Source organism: Nannospalax galili, unplaced genomic scaffold (genome assembly GCF_000622305.1).
Source record: "Nannospalax galili isolate Female #2095 unplaced genomic scaffold, S.galili_v1.0 scaffold884, whole genome shotgun sequence".
NCBI lineage: Eukaryota > Metazoa > Chordata > Mammalia > Rodentia > Spalacidae > Nannospalax > Nannospalax galili.
The window spans coordinates 232,099-252,337 of record NW_008352264.1 but is presented as its reverse complement, the minus strand read 5'-3'; the positions used below and the strand labels follow the sequence as shown (position 1 = coordinate 252,337).

Here is a 20,239-nt window from a genome sequence, read left to right as displayed (position 1 = left end):
TAAACTCTTAATCTTCCTTTAACAGTTTTTAAACTAAGAAAAATAGAGCAATATGATCATACTATAGTAACTTAATTAAAATATATTAATATGAGAATGTGGAAGAGTAACAGATTTTCTAACATTATACATTTGAATATAAAAACTGCAGAATTAGTGTTTACAAAAATTACTTCCTAAAGTTATTTAAAAGATGTTAAAATCAATTCAAGTTCTTCATTGCATAGGTTTTTAAAGAGATGTGTGATTACCTACTTGGTCACTTGGGAAACTTGGTCACTGATAGAAACTGATCATTTACTGCTTGGTATTTAAAGACCCAAATATGTCATTTGCATTCAAGATAAGTGAAATGCTTTTCACTCTTTCCTAACGTTAATAGATGAGTGTTCTCATATAAAGGGAATAGATATCTTCTTATTTTAAACCATGTTTCATTCAATGATCTCCTGAGTATAGAATGAAAAGCTGGCCTCATGAAACACTGACAAATGAAACAAAGTCGGGGCAGTATTCTATAGGGCTTCTCCCTGATTATATGGCAAACTCAATCACAGATTTTGTGCTTTCAGGATGAAACAGCTAGTTCAAGGGCAATTATTGTGTTTATGGATTTCCATAATGCTTTAAAGCACAAAAGCAAATAATAGACACCTATGTCCTGAATCACATTAGCTCTTGGATTTTATTGATTATGCAGCATAATGTGTTCTGTAATTAACTTTGGTAAAGTATAAGACATTTCAGCTTGCACTTGGGTGATCAGGAGCACAATTTAGACAGCAAGGAACTTAACTCATTTCAAAACAATGATGACTGAAAAATCCTGCAATTGGATGAAATAAGGGGTCTGTGACAGTCATGGGAAATTTCAAAAGGGCAAGGCTTGGGGGACACAGACATGAAGATAGTAACATGCAAACCAATAAGATCATCCACTGCTCTAGGTGTACTGAAATGGACACATCTTGAAAAATGGTTTTTATTTTTTAAACTAGCTGAAATACAGACCTGAAATCAGAATCTGATGTTATGTTTTTAATGGGACCAACTAAGTTCATCCTCTTTGAGTTATCACTGACAATCTATTTTCAAGTCAGATATGATGGCACATTCCTATAGTCAGAGCAGCTGGGAGGCTGAGATGGGGACCCACTCAAGCCCAGAAGCATGAAGCCAGCTTGGGCAACACAGCAAGGCTCAGGTGAAAGAAAGAAAGAAAGAAAGAAAGAAAGAGCGAGCCAGTCCTAAGGCAAGAGAGATGGCTCAGTGGTTAAGAGAGTATACTACTCTTCCAGAGGACCCGAGTTCAGTTCTCAGCATCCATGTCAGGTAGCTCACAACCACCAACTCCATCTCCCAGGGATTTTATGCCCTCTTCTGGATTCTGTGGACAACTGCACACATGGCAGAGACACACTTAGCTACATACAAAATTTTTAAAAATTTAAAACGCAAGCCTGATAGTTCAGGCCTGTAATTCCATCTGCTCTATGGGCTAAAGCAGGGGGATCAGTTCAGACCCTCATCTCAAAATAAAAAGTAAGGGCTGGGCTCAGTGGCAGAGGGCTTGCTTAGTGGGCACAGGCCCAAGTGTAATTCCCAGTACTATGCAGAAAACAAAAACAAGCTCTCACCAGAGACATGACTAAACTAGACAGTTCATTTTATATATATAATATAAATACCACATTTATCTTTTTCAACTACACATATGTTAAATTTGCTGTTGTATCAACATTTCTCTAATCTTAGCCTCTGAGATTTATTACTGCCATAAGAATTTTTCTTATTTTAAACAACAAATCTTTCAAATTAAGATTTACAAATAAATATGTATACAAATATATGAAAAGAATCAAAAACTTAATGTTGGATGAATAAATGACCACAAATATCAAAAAAATATAAAACCACTGGAGGTGAATTTTTAGCTAGCAAGCACAGTGAACAAACATCTGCAATTTAAAATAGTGTATAGATAACACCAACCTTTCTAATCCCCCTCCAAAACAAAGGCCTTTCAATTTTTTTTCTTACTCTTTATATTCATCATTATTTTAAACATATGCTCATCTGGGGAGAACTAATATCATCACCCTCAAAAAAATGTTTATGACTCAACACATCTACTAAAAATTTTACTTGCCTACTATTTCCTTTCAAATCTGAACAATTTTACAAGGTGTTAAAAGCCTTGCCTAATATCGGTAGTACTTGGTTTTATCTAGCCCAAAAAAGGTACTATAATAACCAGAAACTAAAATTCAATGTAAACTTATAATTCTTCTTCAAGGGAAAAAAGGCATTATGCTTTCAGGCAGCTTAATATGACTTGTAAAAACCAGCTTCACATTTCAAAGGGTCAGGAAAAATTGAAAATCAAAATAACACTTCAGAACACCTGTTTGCTGAGAACATCTGTTTTGAATAAAAAATATCACCTTTACAAAAATCAAATTCTTTTTTCAATGACCTCAAAAAAGCACATTCAAAGTAGAATTCAATTGTTACATTTTATCTCAATTATTAACACTTATAAATCAGTAAATTAGTAAGAAGATCTAAAATTAATTTCTTATACTTGAAATACATACAATTTATTGAGGCATAAACAATTGCCAAGCATATTTTATCTTCTCATTTTCCCCAAAACTGACTTGTTATGAAATAAATACATATAAAATGAGGAAATGGCTTAAAGCCATATATACATCCATACATGCTTAAGTTAGATATGCAAATAAATAAAAAAAGAACATATGAAGAAAGATTTGGTTTTAAACAACACTTAATAAGAAGTTAAGTCAATTTGGCACTATTAAAAAGATATATTCACTGTAATGTAAAACTGAAACAAAGGATTTCTATCTCTAAACATAATTACTCTTCACTGGGAGCCGGAGAGATAGCTCAGCAGTTAAGAGCACAGCTGCTCTTTCAAAGGACCTGGGTTTGATTCCCAGCACCCATATGACAGCTAGCAACCATCCTAACTCCTGTTTCCAAAGGAACAGACACTCCCTTCTGACCTTCATTGGCACTGCATGGCACGGATGCGCTCACATACATGCAGGCAATACAGTCATACACATAAAATAAAAATAATAAGTAAAATATTTTTTAAAAATAAAAATAATTACTCTTCATTGGACGCTAGAGACTGAACCCAGGGCCCTGCATTTGCTAGGCAAGCCCTCTACCACTAAGCCCTGAGGTTTTTGAGACAGGGTCTCACTATGTATACCTCAGGGTTGGCCTGGTATTTGCTATGTAGCCAAGGCTAGTCTCAACTCACAATCCTCTAATCTCAGCCTCCTAAGCGCTGAAATTACAGGTATACAACATGATGCCCAGCAACAGTCTTCTTTAACATCAAAGAGAAATCAGTCACCCAAGATGATCATGGTTGTTCTATCACTTATATAGACTAAGAAGATACATAATGAGAAAAAAACTATTAAGAATTTAGTTATGGTGTCAGGTATTGTGGTGCATGCTTTGTTGTGATACATGCCTTTAATATCAGTACTCAGGAGGCAGAGCCAGGCAGAAAAAGAAATAGCAAAATTTAGCTATGAATTAAAATAAATTTGTGTTGGGCATGGTGGATGGTGGTGCATGCCTTTAAATACAAGCATTTGAGAGGCTGAGCTAGAAGGATTGCAAGTTCAAGGCCAGCCTGGGCTATGCATCAAGACCATTTCTCAAAAATAGAATGAGCAAAAAGTAATAAAATAAAATAAATTTGTAGATTTTTAGCCACAAAAATTACAAAATATAGCCACAAAAATTTTCAAAATAGCTTTACAAAGATAAGTAAAACAAATTATTTGACTGCAGTAAAAGTTTGCTATAAATATGGGTTTGGGGATGCCTTGCAAAATGCCAAAAGGCTACTGCCCACCATCCACACTCTAGGGTCCATAGTCTAGAGACTGAGAACCAACGATACTTTAAGAAAAGAAGAACAAATTGGGAATCAATGTTCCATATCTTCTAAGCTTAAAAAATTATGATTTAAAAAAAAAAACCTTCACCCTCTAAATAAATGCTGTGCAAAACTTCAGATCTATTCTAAAGAAGAGAGGGAAATGGTAAACACACAGATACTTCAAAAAAGAATCAAACTTATAGTCCCAGATTTAAAGCACTGACAAATAATAGTTGTAATATTCCTTAAAACTAATCAAGAAAAATAATCCAAAACTGGCAGCACAGGCCTGGAATCTCAGTTACTTGGGTCCCAGATTTAAAGCACTGACAAATAACATTTTTCATATTCCTTAAAACTAATCAAGAAAAATAATCCAAAATTGGCAGCACAGGCCTGGAATCTCAGTTACTTGGGAGGCTGAGGAAACAAGATCAGAAGATCAAGATCAGCCTGAACTATAGAGAGAATTCAAAGCCATCCTGGGCAACTTAATGAGATTTTCTCTCAAAACAGAAATTTAAAATTGGTCCAAGAATATAGCTCAGTGGTGGAGCCATCTGCTCATTATGAACAAGGCCCTAGGTTCAATTCTCACTGCTGAGAAAAAAGAAAGAAAAAGTAAAACCATCCAAGTCCATACTGTCCGCTGTCTCACCATCATCTCTCTCAGCTGACAGAACTGCATCATGGAGAGAGGAGGATCATCCAACACAGTCTGTGCACCAAATGTGGCTCAAGTCCTACCAGCCACTGCTGCCTCCTTTATTTCTATGTTGTGCTTCAAGCTTTTCCACCCCCAAGTTCCCAACTGTCTTTACTTTAGCAGCATCTAAATCAAGCATCCTCTAAATATTAGAGGCATGTTCAAGTTTCAAGACAGAATGGGAGGAAACAACTAAATTTCTATTGCAATATGTTCAACCCAAAAATTCTCACAGTGACTTGCCAAGTGCTGACCAGACCACAAACTACAATGCAAAGGACTATTTAAGGCCTTAAATGGTTAGCAGCTGAACATAGTTACTACTGTTCCTAGGGTGGAAACAGTTAAAACAGAACACACCAAAGGGCTGTTTATCCATTTCAGCATGCTCAAAATCCTCTTTGGCATTATATGCAAATCCCCTTAATGGAAGGCAGCTGAATTCAATGTTGAATACTTGTAGGTATGACTCACTGATTTTGATAGCCAGTCTTTCTACTTTTTTCAAAGATTTCAAACTATATATCAAACATTTATTGAATGTCTACTTTGTCTAAAATAGCATATCTGTGTGACCCTCAGCAAATATTTCTTTATCCTTACATTACTCATCTATAAAATGAAAATACTGGCACGTATCGAAAGAGATACGTAAATATTAAACAAGATAGTACATTTAAGCACTAAAATGAGTGTCTGGCACATAATAAGAGCTTAGAATACATCCATTGTTTCATAATAGCTTCTATAAGGACACTTGCATGTATTATTAATACATGAGTTCTCACTGATTGTTATTTAACTATTTATACAAATTTAAATCCCAATTAGAAGGTAAAATTCTAAGACAAAATTGATGACATTTTCATTTTTTTAGACGCAATATTATGATTAATTACCAAGACTTGGCCAATCAGCCCCTGGCTTCACTCTGGCTTCCTTCTTCTAAAAGATGTTACTCTATCTCCATCCCCTACTACAATGATTTGCACTCTCATCAAAAGAGTCAAAGACAGAAATATAGAAGTCATTCAAGACTTCATGCCCCTCCCACATCATTCAATTACCAAACTTTATGATGCTATATCTCACTATGTAGCTCCAGTTGACCTGGAACTCACTATGTAGACCACCCCAGGCTGGCCTGATCTCATAGTAATCTGCCTGCCTCTGCCTGCTGGGTGTGGGGATTAATGGCATATGCCACAATGCCGAGCATGATGCTATGATTTTTAAAACTTTTAACATCTTTACTTCCCATCCTGGTTCTGCATTTGCACTGATATTTAATCGTTTCTCTCCTGCACTACTTATAACATTTTTAAAGAACACAGAAGATTTAGAAGCAAAAATAGGCAGAAAAAATGTTTCAGGTTGGTAGAATAGTGTGAACCAAGAAAATAAGAAAAGGAAAAGAATTCAAGAGAATTAGTTGGGCTAGAAGAAAGGAGTGATACTATAATGTAGAGTTAGAAAACTAAACTGGAACCAAATTGTGAAGGGCTTTAACCTCCAACTAGAGAATTTGAATTTAATCTCATAAGAATTTTACTGACTGAGCCATCTCCCCAGCCCTGTCTTTTTTAAATTATAAAATACTAATACTGATGTTGATTAACTGTAAAATACTTTGTATTTTCTTTCTTCCTCTTATTCCATTTTCAAATAAATAAGAGGCATACATTAACTGTGTAGGTTATAATAACAATACCATCTCTTCTGGATTATACCAGAAAAACAATTTTATTGGCACATGGTCACCAAAAATTAATGTAATCTTCAGATCATGGAAAACCACTGAAGTTCAAAATAATGTGTGATTTCGAATTAAATGGAACTGATAAACTGCTCAGCAAAGTTCATCTTCTTGTTATAGGCAAAGATCTCTTATCATTCAAACTATAACTGTAAATGTAGTCATAAAAGCAAGTGTGTTTACACCACATGCCCTATTAAGACTTAGTACTAGTTGGTGCCAATAAGTTCAACCCAGTGAAATAAATGTTGCAGAAGTTTTCTCATAGCTACTTGTACAGAGATCAATGATGGCAAAGTTGCCTAAGAGATCTATATCCAAAGAGTATCACGTCCTCAAACTTGAACTTCCAATAGTAACCTACACTTTTTGTAAATCACAAGTATGTGAGGCCATCTGGTGGATAAAATACAGAAACGCACCAATTCTGAGCTAGTTAGCAGTGTTCAGGTCTTCCAACACCTAGTTCAATACCTTGCTTACTTACACACAGTCTCCTCACAGATTAAGAACCAGATTTATTGCTAAAACAAATACTTGACTTGAAATGGACCCTATTATTTTAAATACTGACCACTCCTTAAAAACAATACAAAAAGTTCATAGCCACAATGATCTAAGAATAAAGTGCCACCACAAAGTCTCCCAAATTGTCTTCTTCATTTTAAGTCATTATATAAAACCATATAAAACCAAAAAGCTTGGCTGAGCACGGTGGCACAAACCTTTAATCTCAGCACTGGGGAGGCAGAGGCAGGCAGATCTCTGTGAGTTTGAGGTCGCCTGGTCTACATAGGGAGTTAGACCAGCTAAGGCATCACAGTGATGGCCCCCCTCAACAAAACAAACCAAAAGTTTTGAAGACAGACATTTTAATAAAGGCTATAAGGGGGAAAAATCATCAGATATAACTGATCTCTCTACCAGGACAGGAACCATATTAGTCATCTCTGCAAAATCCTCAGAACCAAGGAAGGATATTTCCTGACACATAGCACTTGCTCAGAAATTATAAGCAAAACTAAAATAAATCACATGACATAAGCCTACTGCTTTCCGAATAAATGTGCATAACCTCAAATTCCAAACAGGTACCTTTAGTGGGTGCAGGCTGTATACTGAAAATTGGTTGCTGCTTTGTCAGAGGCATAAGTGCTGGTAGTGTCTGAATGATAATGGTTTTTGCTGGAACACTGGCATTTGTTTGAGTCTTGGGTGCTGCTGGAAGTAATAAAGGCTTGAGCTGAACTGAAGGTTTTGAACTCATCTGAATTTTCTTCTTTGGAGTCACTCCATTTTCTGAAGAAAAGAATGAACTTCAAATCAATCTGAAAGCAACTAAGCAAACTCTAAACAAACTCTATTATATCACATTACATACTTTCCTGTACATACTATCTTAACTTCTGAGTAACGATCTTCAACGAGCTTAAACACAGCTATTCTGTAATTGAATGGACTGAAAAAATAATTCTTCAGATCTTTTTAACCAAGCTACAGTTTAGGGAAGGGAACACATGAACTAGTAAAAGATAATATTAAAATCACTGAATAAAACCTAAAAATTAACGAGAGAACAGTCAAGTGGTTCTAACATTCAGTATCTTTAATTGGAACTTGGTAATCTCCTTGAAGATGATGGAATCTAAGTCTGTTTTAAGTATTTTTTACCTATAAAGATGAGGACCATCAAAAAAAGATTTTTTTCCTTCTCATCCCCATAGTAATCATTCACAAAAACAATAATAAAATTAAAGACACTAATTTAAAAACAACAAGCTAGCTTAATAAACACATGCTTGATCCAACACTGCCCTTTTAAAAAGTGGAACCTAAGTTTTGTCTAAAATAGAAAGATACAAATTAGGAGACAAATACCAGTTTTGCTTCCAGGACCTGTGATGGGCTTGTCTTCCTTCAGTGACTCTACCGAGGATGGTCCATTACAGCTTTCACTATATAAGGAAAGGGGAGACTGGGAGCTAGAAGACAAATCCAACTCCTCCTGTAGGAAAATAACACAAATTCATGCAGAAGAGTATCATCTTTGAGCAACAAATTACTTAGAAATAGACTATAATCCATATATAAACAGAAAAGTGCTTCAAAGCAAAGATAAGATACGGCAGAAACCACTCTACATGAAGTACTAAGTGTCTGCTGATAAACCAACACCCATTACCCCGCAGGAAAACTAACTCAAAATGTGGCATTTCTACGCCATTCTCTTGTAGTAAACATAAATCATCCACTTTTTTCTACATTTTATCCCACAAACTTTGGATCTTTCTTGGTTCTTAGTCTTACAAACATTTAGTTATCACCATAAGGCTACAGCTAAAATGGCAACATCCTTCTTCATTTCTTTTATTCAGTCTTAAAAGAATTTCAAAAGCAAAGTAATTCTTATTAATTTTATTTTTTTCTATTTAGTAACACTGCCCTTTTCCACGGTTTTTTTGTTTGTTTGTTTGTTTGTTTGTTTGTTTGTTTGTTTTGAGACAGGCTCTCACTATGTAGCCCAAGCTGACCTAGAATTTGCTATATAGACTATCACAGGCTGGCCTGGATTTCATAGCAATTCGCCTGTCTCTGCATCCCAAGTGTGGGAATTGAAGGCAAGCACCACCATGACCAGCTCCACAATGTTTTGAAAAGAAGATGAATGCTGAAACAAACAGGGCTATTTAATTTAATGGATGAAATGATAACATAGAGCTATATGAAGATGACATTAAAATTTCCAAATAGCTTTTCATTTTCAGTGGATATGCCTTATTTTGTTAGAATAACAAAGGAGAAAAGTAGCACTTCGATCCAAAAAGAAAATTATGATATAGATGATAACTAAATAGGCATAATCTCTACTTCATACATCTTTAAATAACCTGAATGATTAGGAAAAGAAGTTTTGGTGAACCTTATAAAGTATATTCTAACATATTTGTAAGAAACCAAAAAGTACAAGATATCAATACAGAAGAAAACTTTTATCTTTATGGCCTTAGATGATTAAAAAGTATTTGATAAAAATTGTCAAAAAACAAAGATTAGAGAGATACTTTCTATTTTATTATATTTTACATAGTGATTTTGTGCAAGGGCTGTGTATGTGTACCTGGAGGTCAGAGGACAATTGAAGGAGTTGGTTCTCTCCTTCTACCATGTGGGTCCCAGGGATCAAACTCAAGTTGTCAGGCTGTTGGAGAGCCTCTTTACCCACTGAGTCATCTCACTGGCCCTAGAGATACTTTCTTAGCAATTAAAAAGGACGTTATGTGCTACATACACTTAATCACAAAATACTAAGTGCATTCCCACTAAAGTCAAAATAAGAAACAGACACTTGCTTTTTCTATAATTCTAGTAAATATAGTTAAAGAAAAAGATGAAATAAAAAGAATAAACATCAAAATAGGAAATTAATGTTCCTTTTTTGAAAGGTAAGTTGTCTATTTAGAACATATATAAGAATCAGCTTGAATAATATTTGACTATAAAAATATTAATAGTCACTTGAAGATGTAATAGATGTAATGAAAATTTTACTTACAGTGGCAATAATAATAAAATACCTAGGAATTTTCTAAGAATCTTGAAAATGTATTTTTAAAAAACTATAAAACCAGATTGGAGCTATGGCTCAAAGATATAAAGATTATCTAGCACATATAAAGTCCTTGCTTCAGTATCCCCCCACCCACTCAGAAAAAAACAGGTACTGTTATATTTGTAGTTGAATATGGTAGCACACACCTAAAATCGCAGCACTCGGAAGGCTGAAACAAGACAACCGTTTGTTCGGAGCCAGCCAAGTTTACACAGCAAGACCTTGTCTCCCAAAACAAAAGAGTCTGGGAATAAGATGGGCACACCTTTAATTCCAGCACTTGGGAGGCAGAGACAGGCTGGATTCGAGGCCAGACTGATCTACATAGCAAGTTCCAGGCCAACTGGGGCTAAAGGGAGAACCCTGTCTCAAAAAAAGAAAATGACTGTAAAGATAATCTCATTATAAAAATTGGTTTACTCATACAGAGAAAATTAGAATCCTTATTTAAAGCCATGTAAGGTAGACTCAAACGGTTGAAAAAAATCTAAATGTGAAAGAAAAATAATATGATGGATATAAGAAAATGCAGAAGAATATCTTTTTGGCTACAAGAACAAAACACCTCAAAAATTAAGCCATAGTTAAAGAAAAAGATGAAATAAAAAGAATAAACATCAAAATAGGAAATTAATGTTCCGTTTTTTAAAGATATTAAAACATCTACTAAAACCTCAAAATTAAGCCGAAAAGGAAAAGTGCCCCCCAAAAAAGAAAGATGAGTCTGAGAAACTGAAAATTAAGACTTTCTACTTCATAATGTCTATAATGGTGACAGGTAATAGGGGGGAAAATGAGCAATATCTAAACTCAACAAAAGTTTTATACCTTAGAGCTGGAGGGATGGCTCAGCCTGTAAAGTGCTTGCTCTCACATAAAAATGCTGGGCATGGTGGTGCATGCTTGAATTCCAGTAGAAGAATTCCCTGGGACTCACTGGTTAGCAGGCCTAACCTAACTGGTGAGATCTAGACCAGTGCGAGACCCTGTCTCAAGGGAGTTAACAGCCTATGCACACACATGCACATATATGTACACACATATGTAAATGAGTTTATCTTAACCATGCATATGATTCTTGCAAATTAAACATGAAAAAGACAATAAATCAGTAGAAAAACTATCAAAGGACAAGAATAAACAATTTATAGATCCAAACTCCATAACAAAAATGTAGAGACATATTCAAAACAACCAGTGACCAACGAAATACAAAACAAAAGCAACAACAACAAAAGGTTTGTGAGCTGGAAAAGAAAAAAAAAAGAAAACTAGATAATGGTAAGCATTAGCAGAGAAGAGAAGCTACAAGGATCCAAAACACTGCCAATGAGCCTACTATGTAGCTGTAGGAGCCCCTGAGAACCATGAACAAGCACTGCCAAGCTGAGTATCTACGTAGCCTACTGGCCAGGTTTCCTGCTCCTAACATACATCCCAAAGAAATTCTCACATAGATCCACAAGGGAATATTTTTGACAATACCTCCATGGTATGGGTGAAATATATAGAAATGTGCAGTTAAATGCAATAGATTTTCTGTTTACAGAGGAATATGAATTAATCTTTAAAAGTGAATAGAATCCAGGCATGTGGTACACACAACCTCATCACTCCAGTGGTTGAGGCAGAGGATCATGAGTTAGAGGTAGCCTGAACTGCAAAGACCCTGTCTCAAAGACATACATATATACATACATACATACATACATACATACACCAAAACAGATAAGTATCACAAACAAATATTTAAGAGATATAATATCATCTGTACAAATTTAAAGTAAGTGCACAGAACTGAAATCACTGAGAAAAAAAAGAACTTTTAAATAAATTATATAGGAGTAAACCTTTTGATAATCATTTGGAGAAATACAAAATTGCCAAGTATCTTTTACCATGTACTAAGACAATTTCAAATAGAGCAAAGATTTAAATATTAAAAATAAAATCTTATGATAAATTTCTATTACCAGTCACTAGGAAAATAGTCCTTTCAGAATAATTTCATCATTAGCCACTAGATGGGGCTGAAAGATAGGCATTCATGCCTGGTGGAATGTCAGTGCTCAAGAAGGGTAGGAAAAGCATTCACAAAGGGAATCATCTGCTCTAAGGATACAGCATCAATAGGGGAAAGTCTTGATGTAGGATGGTCAAGCCCAGTGGAAACATGGTAAAAGATAAGAGGAGCCAATAGGAAGGGACTCCCACTGACCAAATATGAGACATCATAAGAATCAGAAGAAATAATCATAGTAAGGAGTTATAACCTAAATAAAATAGGAAACAATGATGTCACACCAATATTAACAAATAAATATAAAGTTTGATAAAGAATGGTATTTTGGAGTTGGTAAATTGACTAAAAAGGTAAAGGCATGGATTTCAATACCCAGACCCCTCATGGTAGAAGGAAAGAATCTCCACACACATAATAAACACATACACATACTTCATCAGCACACATACAAAAATAAATAACTATAAAAAGAAATTTCTTTAAACAATAGTACTTTTATGTAATTTTGAAGTTCCTTCTCACAAAATACTGGCAACTGGAAAAGGGAAAAAAGGAGTAACTTCATAGCTGAAAAATCGAGTAGACATACTACCTATCAATTGTTGAAGAGAACATAATTAGTAACAGGGCAAACTGACATTTTGTCATCAAAAATAAGTCAGGATTTGTCTTTAAGGTTGACTTTACAAAGAAAGGGTCAGGGAGTTGGTAGGCAAAGCATCACCTAAAATCCTATTGGCTTAATCCAGGTGAGATGCTGTTGGCCTGGAAAAAGCAGAAAAGAATCTTAGAAATAGTAAGTGAATAGAGGTCTAGTGAGGTGGCTTAGCAAGTAAACATGCTTGCTGTGCAAGCCTGAGAAGCCAAATTAGGTCCCTGGACATAGTGGAAGGAGAAAACAACTCCCAAAGCTGTCCTCTGATGTCTACACATGCACTATGGCATATACACACACACAGCCAGCCTGTGCTGCACAGTGTCACCACACACACACACACACACACACACACACACACACACACACACCCTAATACAATAAAGTAAATAGAATCACCAGAATTTAGTGATTGCCAGGATGAAGATACCTCGATTTATAACAGAGATAATACATGAAATACTGACTTGATTTTTCTTCTTGTGTTTTACCTTTCACTATGACCTAAGTCAGGTACTTCCTTTTCTTGACCTCAAAGCTTTAATCTTGGTGTATAGGGAAGCAGTCTTAAAGAGCTATCAGACCTTTGTGAAAATCTTAGCCCATTCAAAAGATAATGCTAGGAAATCCTGAACTAAACAAATCATCATTCTTTGTGCTATGACTGAGGGGTTATAAAAACTGACAATCTTACATTCTTCTGTGTCCTTAAAGAATATATACTCTAAAAGGAAGGAAACAGAAATGCAGAGAGAAAAAAACAGTGAACCAATAAAGAAGAATTATTAGACATTATAGATGGAGGAGCATAGGGAAGAGGCCAAAGCTATGATGATGCTAACAGCTTTCTAGCTCCCACAGGTCCCTCTGTCAAATCTCATTCTTCTCAGGAAAATAAGGTTCCATGAAACACCTGACGAATATCAATTGCTTTCCCCATATACATATTTCCAGATAGCACTCAATCCTTATAAAAGACTGGCTACTTACAGGAACATGCTGAGTTGAAGAACAAGAGTCTACTGACTGAGGAGATGAGACTGAACAACTTGAGGAAGCTGGAGAAAGTGGCTGAGGTTCTGCCTTAATATCTTTAACTGAAAAACATTGAGTGAAGGTTTTTCTCATCAATCCGTATAAATTCAGAATAAAATGAATAAGGGAACATTCAATCAAATAGGGAAGGGAAGATTACCAAAATATATCATTTAAATGAAAAACTCAAGATGCAGAACAGTGTACTTAGTACACGTCCACTTGTACAGTAAGTGGTACATGTATATATTCACTTGCATCTGCCCTTATTCTCTGGAAGAATAAAACGATGAAACTGATAACGATGGTTGTCATCTCTTTTCCTGGCTTGGAAACAAAAGCAAGGGGAAACGCTTTCTACTGTACAAACTATTTTACCTTCTGAATATTATACCATTTGCAAAAAAAATAATAATAATTCCCCCAAAAACAGAAAAGAAACATAACCAGTACATTCTACCATCTAAATTTCTATCTATTCACCTTCATCTTAGGTACTTATATATCTTGCTCAATTCCTGCCTTCCCTCCTCCCTCATAGAATATGGGAGATGCAAGGTCAGTGTTCTCTGTACTTTTTTTTTTTAGGTACTGAGTATCAAACTCTGGGCCTGTGCATGCTAGGCAAACACATTACCATTGTCCTAAATCCCCAAACCAGTGTTCTGATTACTACTGTGTAACAAAATCTGGGTAACTTAAAACAACCACCATTTTGTTAGGTTCCCAGAATCTATGCATCAGAAATTAGGAATGGAAATCCAGGAAACCAGAACCCTGGCCTCATGAATCCCATATCCTATGAGGGAAGACTGGAAGTGAGCAAGATAAATAAGTACTTACAATGAAGGGGAATAGGCAGGACAGAGGGAGGGAAGAATTTGGGTGGAAGAATGTGCTGGTTATTTATCCACTAATTCGACTCAAGTCTAGCTCCTATAATCTGTGATGCAAATAATTAATATATTTCTTTTTAATATATTATTTTTTGTGTATGGGTGCATTGCCCACATGTATGTAAATGCACCTGTGTCATGCAATGCCCACAGAGGTCAGAAGAGAGCATTGGATCTCCTGGAACTGGAGTTACAGGTGGTTGTTAGCCATCATGTGGGTGCTAGGAATTGAACCCAGGTCCTCTGCAAGAGCAGTCACTGAGCCATTTCTCCAGCCCTATTAATGTATTCTAAGCTGGCTTCCTCTTAGGCACTGCTGACTGGGGACACTAGAAGGATGTTACAAGATAGGAAAAAGGATTTTTCCCCCCTATGGTCAGTTTTATGAGTGGCAATCTGCTTCCAAGTTATTTTAGCACACTCAACCCCACACTTATCCTGCTCCCTTAAAATATTATTACCAGGGGCTAGAGAGATGGCTCCACAGTTAAGAACACTGACTGTTCTTGAAGAAGACCCAGTTTGAATCCCAGCACCCACGTGGCAGCTAACAACTGTCCATAACTCCAGTTCCAGGGGATTCAACAGCCTCTTCTGTCCTCCGTGGGCACTGCACGACATGGGTGCCCTTACCTACATGCAGGCATTACACTCATACATACAAAATAAAAATAATAAAAAAAATTTAATATTACTATTACCATAATAGTAATATATTGTATTCTCTTATAGAGAAATTATTCATAATTCCAAAATCAGTATTTCTATTTCTGATATGAGTTATTTGTTCATTCGTTATTCTACTCAAAGATAATTATGAAACTCTTCATATTCATTTTGGTAAGAAATTTATTTTTGCACTGTCAGGCCAAAAGTAGGATATATAGTCCCTAGGACATTTTGATGCACTTAATTGTGAGTATTACCAAAGTATGAGTTTGGTTTAAGTGCTCACAAGTAAAGTAAACCATTACCTGTACAGCACTGACTGCCGGTACTCCAAATGTCTGACTCCCAAGGCATCAAGTCCAAATCAAAATTAAGATGATCGAAATGATTTTCCTGTAAGTTTCAAATCAGAAAAGATTAAAATAGAATACATACACATTGAAATAAAACTATCATACACAATTTACCATGAATAATTGCTACTACCTAACCTAATAAAAGGAATTTTCTAAGTCAACTGGTTCATCTCACAAATACATCTTGGACAGTCTAGAGACAGATCAATTTTGGTTTGTTGAAGGACAATAACAACTAGAAGAGGTAATGAATCCAACAACTAAAAGATTGGGCAAAGTTCTTTTCTGTAGGAACAGACCATTAACTATTCACAAAAAAGTGTCTTGTGTCATAAAAGAGCTCCAACAAAACGGAGTTTCCCTCGCCATTAAGGAAAACAAGTCCAAGTAATTGTTTCCCCATAATACCATCTCTGTATATAAAAGAAAGAACACAGATATGGCCAAAAAAAATGCGTGAATCATAAAGAGGGTAACTGCTACGGAGCAAGTTCTTCTTTTTGGCTACTGCTCTTTATGTTTACAGATTTAAAAAATGTTTAGGGTTGACCAGATGGTTCAGTGGGTAAAGGCTTTTGCAGCCAAGCCTGAGGCCCTAGTTCAAGCTCTAGAACTGACATGGGGAAGGAGAGAACTAACTCTTGAAGTTGTCCTTTGACCTCCACATGTACACCATAGTTTATTTGTGCTCCCTACACACACACACACACACACACACACACACACACACACACACACTCATACACGCATGCACATGCACAAGCACAGACACACATGCAAATAAATAAATAAATGTAAGAAATTTTGAAATACATGCTTTTTGTTGCTAGGATATAAAGCTAATTTACTCACACAAGAGCTAACAGACATCTTAGAGGTGCTCCATTTATTTATTTTTATGTAGGTATTGGGGTTTTTTTACTTAAAAGTAACAATATTCTGGATTATTTGAATAACCACCCTATATATACAACATACATAAATAAAGAACTGCCACATGATTTCAGTGCCCTCATGAGAGACTGAGATCAAAACAGTACAAAGCTGTACTTTCCTAAAGCATCCGGGGTCACAGAGAAAGGAACAGAAGTAAACAATGCAGTAAGGTCTAGAAGCAGTCAGTACCACCTTATTATGTCAGACGATGAGCAGCAGCAGGTCAGAAAGTAAGCCTTAGCCAACAAGTAAAAAATCATCTAGCCTCTGTTGGCAACCATTTGTTAATAACTTCTGAAACTATTAAGATATTTGTTATATGGCTTATTTTAGTGATAATTTAACAAATAAAAAGAGAGAGAAGAGAAACTTTTATCAGACTGCTCTTAACTGAGTAAATTCTGGTTTAAGGTTTATGAAGAAAATGTATGGAAGTTCACATAAAAAAAAAACACTTAAATCATGAAAGAACCTTTTTGTTTTGCTTTGTTTTGTTTTTTGAGACAACTAGACTGGAACTCTCTATGTAGACCAGGCTGGCCTCAACCACAGAGATCCACCTGCCTCTGCTTCCTGAGTGCTGGGATTAAAGGTGTGCACTGCCATGCCTAGCCCATGAAAGAAACATTTTTTAACAATCTTTTTACTCTTTTTCTATTTCTATTTGAATCCTTACATCAAAACATTAAGCAACCTTGTACTTTCGGCAACCGAAAAAAAAAAAAAAATCTTAGTCTGTGAAACAGACCATTAAAGGCTCACAGAAAGTATCTTTTGTTACAAGAGAACTCCAAAGATTTAAGTAAATTTAGCAATGTTGTCTGCCTGACTGCTAGCGATACTTTTAAGTGTGCACAATCTAACAGCAGCACAATCTGCTCCAGGAATGCTTCTGACTCATCCCTCAGTCAAAAAAAGTTAAATACCAGGGTTGGAGATTTGGCTTAGGAGTTAAGACCACTGGCTGCTCTTCCAGGGGACCTGGGTTTGATTCCCAGCACCCAAATGGCGGCTTACAATCTTCCAAATATCCATAACTCCAGTTCTAGGGGATCTGGCGTCCTCCATGGGCATTGCACAACATGGGTGTAATTACATACATGCAAGCAATACACTTATCTGGGGGATGGAGAGATGGCTCAGTGGTTAAAAGTACTAGCTGCTCTTGTGGAGGACAGGAGTTTGGTTTCCTGCACTCACATAGCAGCTAACAACCAGCCACGACTCTAGTTCCAGGGGATGCAATGCCCTCTTCTGGCCTCTGCACACATTGTGCAACATGGATACACTTATGTACATGCAGGCAAAACACTCACGGAAATAAAATTTTAAAATAAGCAAATAATTTTTTAAAAAATAGAATTTTTCAGGACTGGAGAGATGGCTCAGTGGTTAAGAGCACTGACTACTTTTGCAGAGAGTCCAGGTCAGTTCCCAGCACCCACGTGGCAGCTAACAACCATCTGTAACTCCAGTTCCAGGGGATCTGACATCCCCTTCTAACCTTCATAGGCACTGCATGACACAGGTGCACTTACAAACATGCAGGCAAAACACTGATACACATAAAATAAAAATTAATATTTTTTTAAAAAAGAATTTTATTTGGTTGGAACTTCAACAGGTCTATTTTATGTAAAGTGAAACAAAGGAGCATTTATATACTCTGGCTCTTTAATCACTTTTCATAGGAAATTCTCCCACAGTATGGAAGAAGGAAAACACCAGGTCCCTCGGAAAAACTAGGCAACTGAGAGATTTAGTGCCTTACATAAAGCAACAGAATATTAGTTATAAAGTCATACCAATATTTCCTGAAACTTTCAGATTTAAAAAAAAGAAACGCACTTTTTTTTAACATTATTTAAAAGAAATATATCATTTTGTTTAGGATCCAGAGGTAATGAAAAATATCAGTTCCTTAGTCAATCAGCCATTAAAAAGCATTCATTAATGAAGAGAGCATCTCACAAGAGTCAATAAGCCATTAAAATCCCATGCACAGATTTGAAAAGTATAATATAAGAGGTTTCAGTCTCTTCTCCTGAATCAGTAAAACAATAAAATCATGCAGTAAATATCTGAAAGTCACTAAGCAAGTAAATATTTTTGTATTCAAGAACTTAAGAGTAAATGAAATTACATTCAACCTGACTACAAATCACTCTGGTTAATAAATTACTCTGTTCATTTAAATTACTTTTCATGTGAAACAATACCTCATCCATTAAAGAATAAGACAAAGTTCCAAACAGCTTCACATGTAGAAATCAAGAAAAGGGCGGGGGGGGGGATCTAAGTTATTTTGAGGGCTCAAAGTGTTACAGTAACAGTTTTTTCATAAATCTCTGACCATAAACAAGAAGATATAACTAATTTTCAGAGCTCTTATAAAGGAAACTGAGCCAGGCATGGTGGTGCACACCTTTCGTCCCAGCACTCGGGAGGCAGAGGTGGGTGGATCTCTGTGAGTTCAAGGCCAACCTGGTCTACATAGTGAGTTCCAGGACAGCTGGGGCTACAGGGAGACCCTGTCTCAAAAGGACCAAAAAAAAAAAAAAGGAAACTGGCAAGCTCCACTTGACTGGATCCATAACTCACATACAGTTCTTAATACTATATTATTTCCTATATGCAGCAAAGTACCTGCTAAAATGGAAGTAGGGCTAGGGGGCTGGTGAGGCAAGAAGATGGTTGGGAACTCCAGACCAGCCAGAGCTATCCAGTGAGTTCCACGCCAGTGTAGGCTAAAACCCAATGACTGTCAAATAACTTTTCCAAGGTCACCCACCCCTGGCACCAAAGGTAAGCTTAGGAAACAGGTCTTCTCAAATCAAGAACTATGTAGTTCTAAGGTCCTGTGTTTACTGACTACAAAATAGCTACCAACTTTGATATTTAATGATGTTACTTGAACTACTAGCTTAACCTACAGTCCCGAAACCTTCTTGCATTAATTAAAGATTAAACTTCATATTATTCCATACACCTCCTCCAATAAGTACTTACAGAAGTCTCATTTGCTGCACTGAATTGCACCTCATCAGTGTCTGTGAAGTAACCAAGTTCAGCAAACAGCATAGACTCTAAAAAAGAAAGAAAAGATATTGTCAGTTCAATGACCTGACAGCACAACAAGCACTGCCTCCCTATGCCAGCCGTATGAGGCTCCCAGAAGCCGTTGCTATTACTTATAAACTCAAGCACAGTGAATGACATGCAATTGGGAGCTGGTTTCTAATTTATATATTGTTCTTCACATAATCTTTATCTTTTTGAACTAAATCCTCACACTAGGTATTTTAAAAGGATTTATATCATATTATGTTGAAATAATTGGTTGTCACATTCTGGAATACTTCTAACAAGAATTCTGATGATACAGGTTGGCTTAGCACAAAGAAGAAATGCAACTGGTCAGCAACAGAAACAGGAAAGAACAATGGGGAATACATATGCACTGTGCACCTGCCATCCATGCCTTAAGTGTTAAAAAAAATTCTCTGTAGGACTGGGAAATGGCTCAGTTGGTAAACTCCTTGCTGTGAAAGCATGAGGACATGAATTCAGATCCCCAGCATCCATGTAATAAGTTGAGCACAGCAGTACACATCTGTAATTGCAGCACTGGGGAGGGATAGGTGGATCCCTAGAGCTTCCTGG

General features: G+C 36.2%; 1 protein-coding gene across 2 annotated transcripts in view; it reads right to left on the bottom strand.

Annotated features, from left to right (window-relative positions):
- The window catches only part of Atf6 (activating transcription factor 6), a 235,063-nt gene that overhangs the window by 202,059 nt on the left and 12,765 nt on the right, over window positions 1–20,239 (bottom strand). For both annotated transcript variants that reach the window (XM_029554067.1, XM_029554066.1), the window contains exons 2-6: window positions 19,586–19,662; window positions 15,590–15,677; window positions 13,675–13,781; window positions 8,275–8,401; window positions 7,492–7,695 (exon numbers count right to left, since the gene is read on the bottom strand). In XM_029554067.1, coding sequence (XP_029409927.1) covers window positions 7,492–7,695; window positions 8,275–8,401; window positions 13,675–13,781; window positions 15,590–15,677; window positions 19,586–19,662 — 603 coding nt within the window. The remainder of the gene's footprint in view (window positions 1–7,491; window positions 7,696–8,274; window positions 8,402–13,674; window positions 13,782–15,589; window positions 15,678–19,585; window positions 19,663–20,239) is intronic.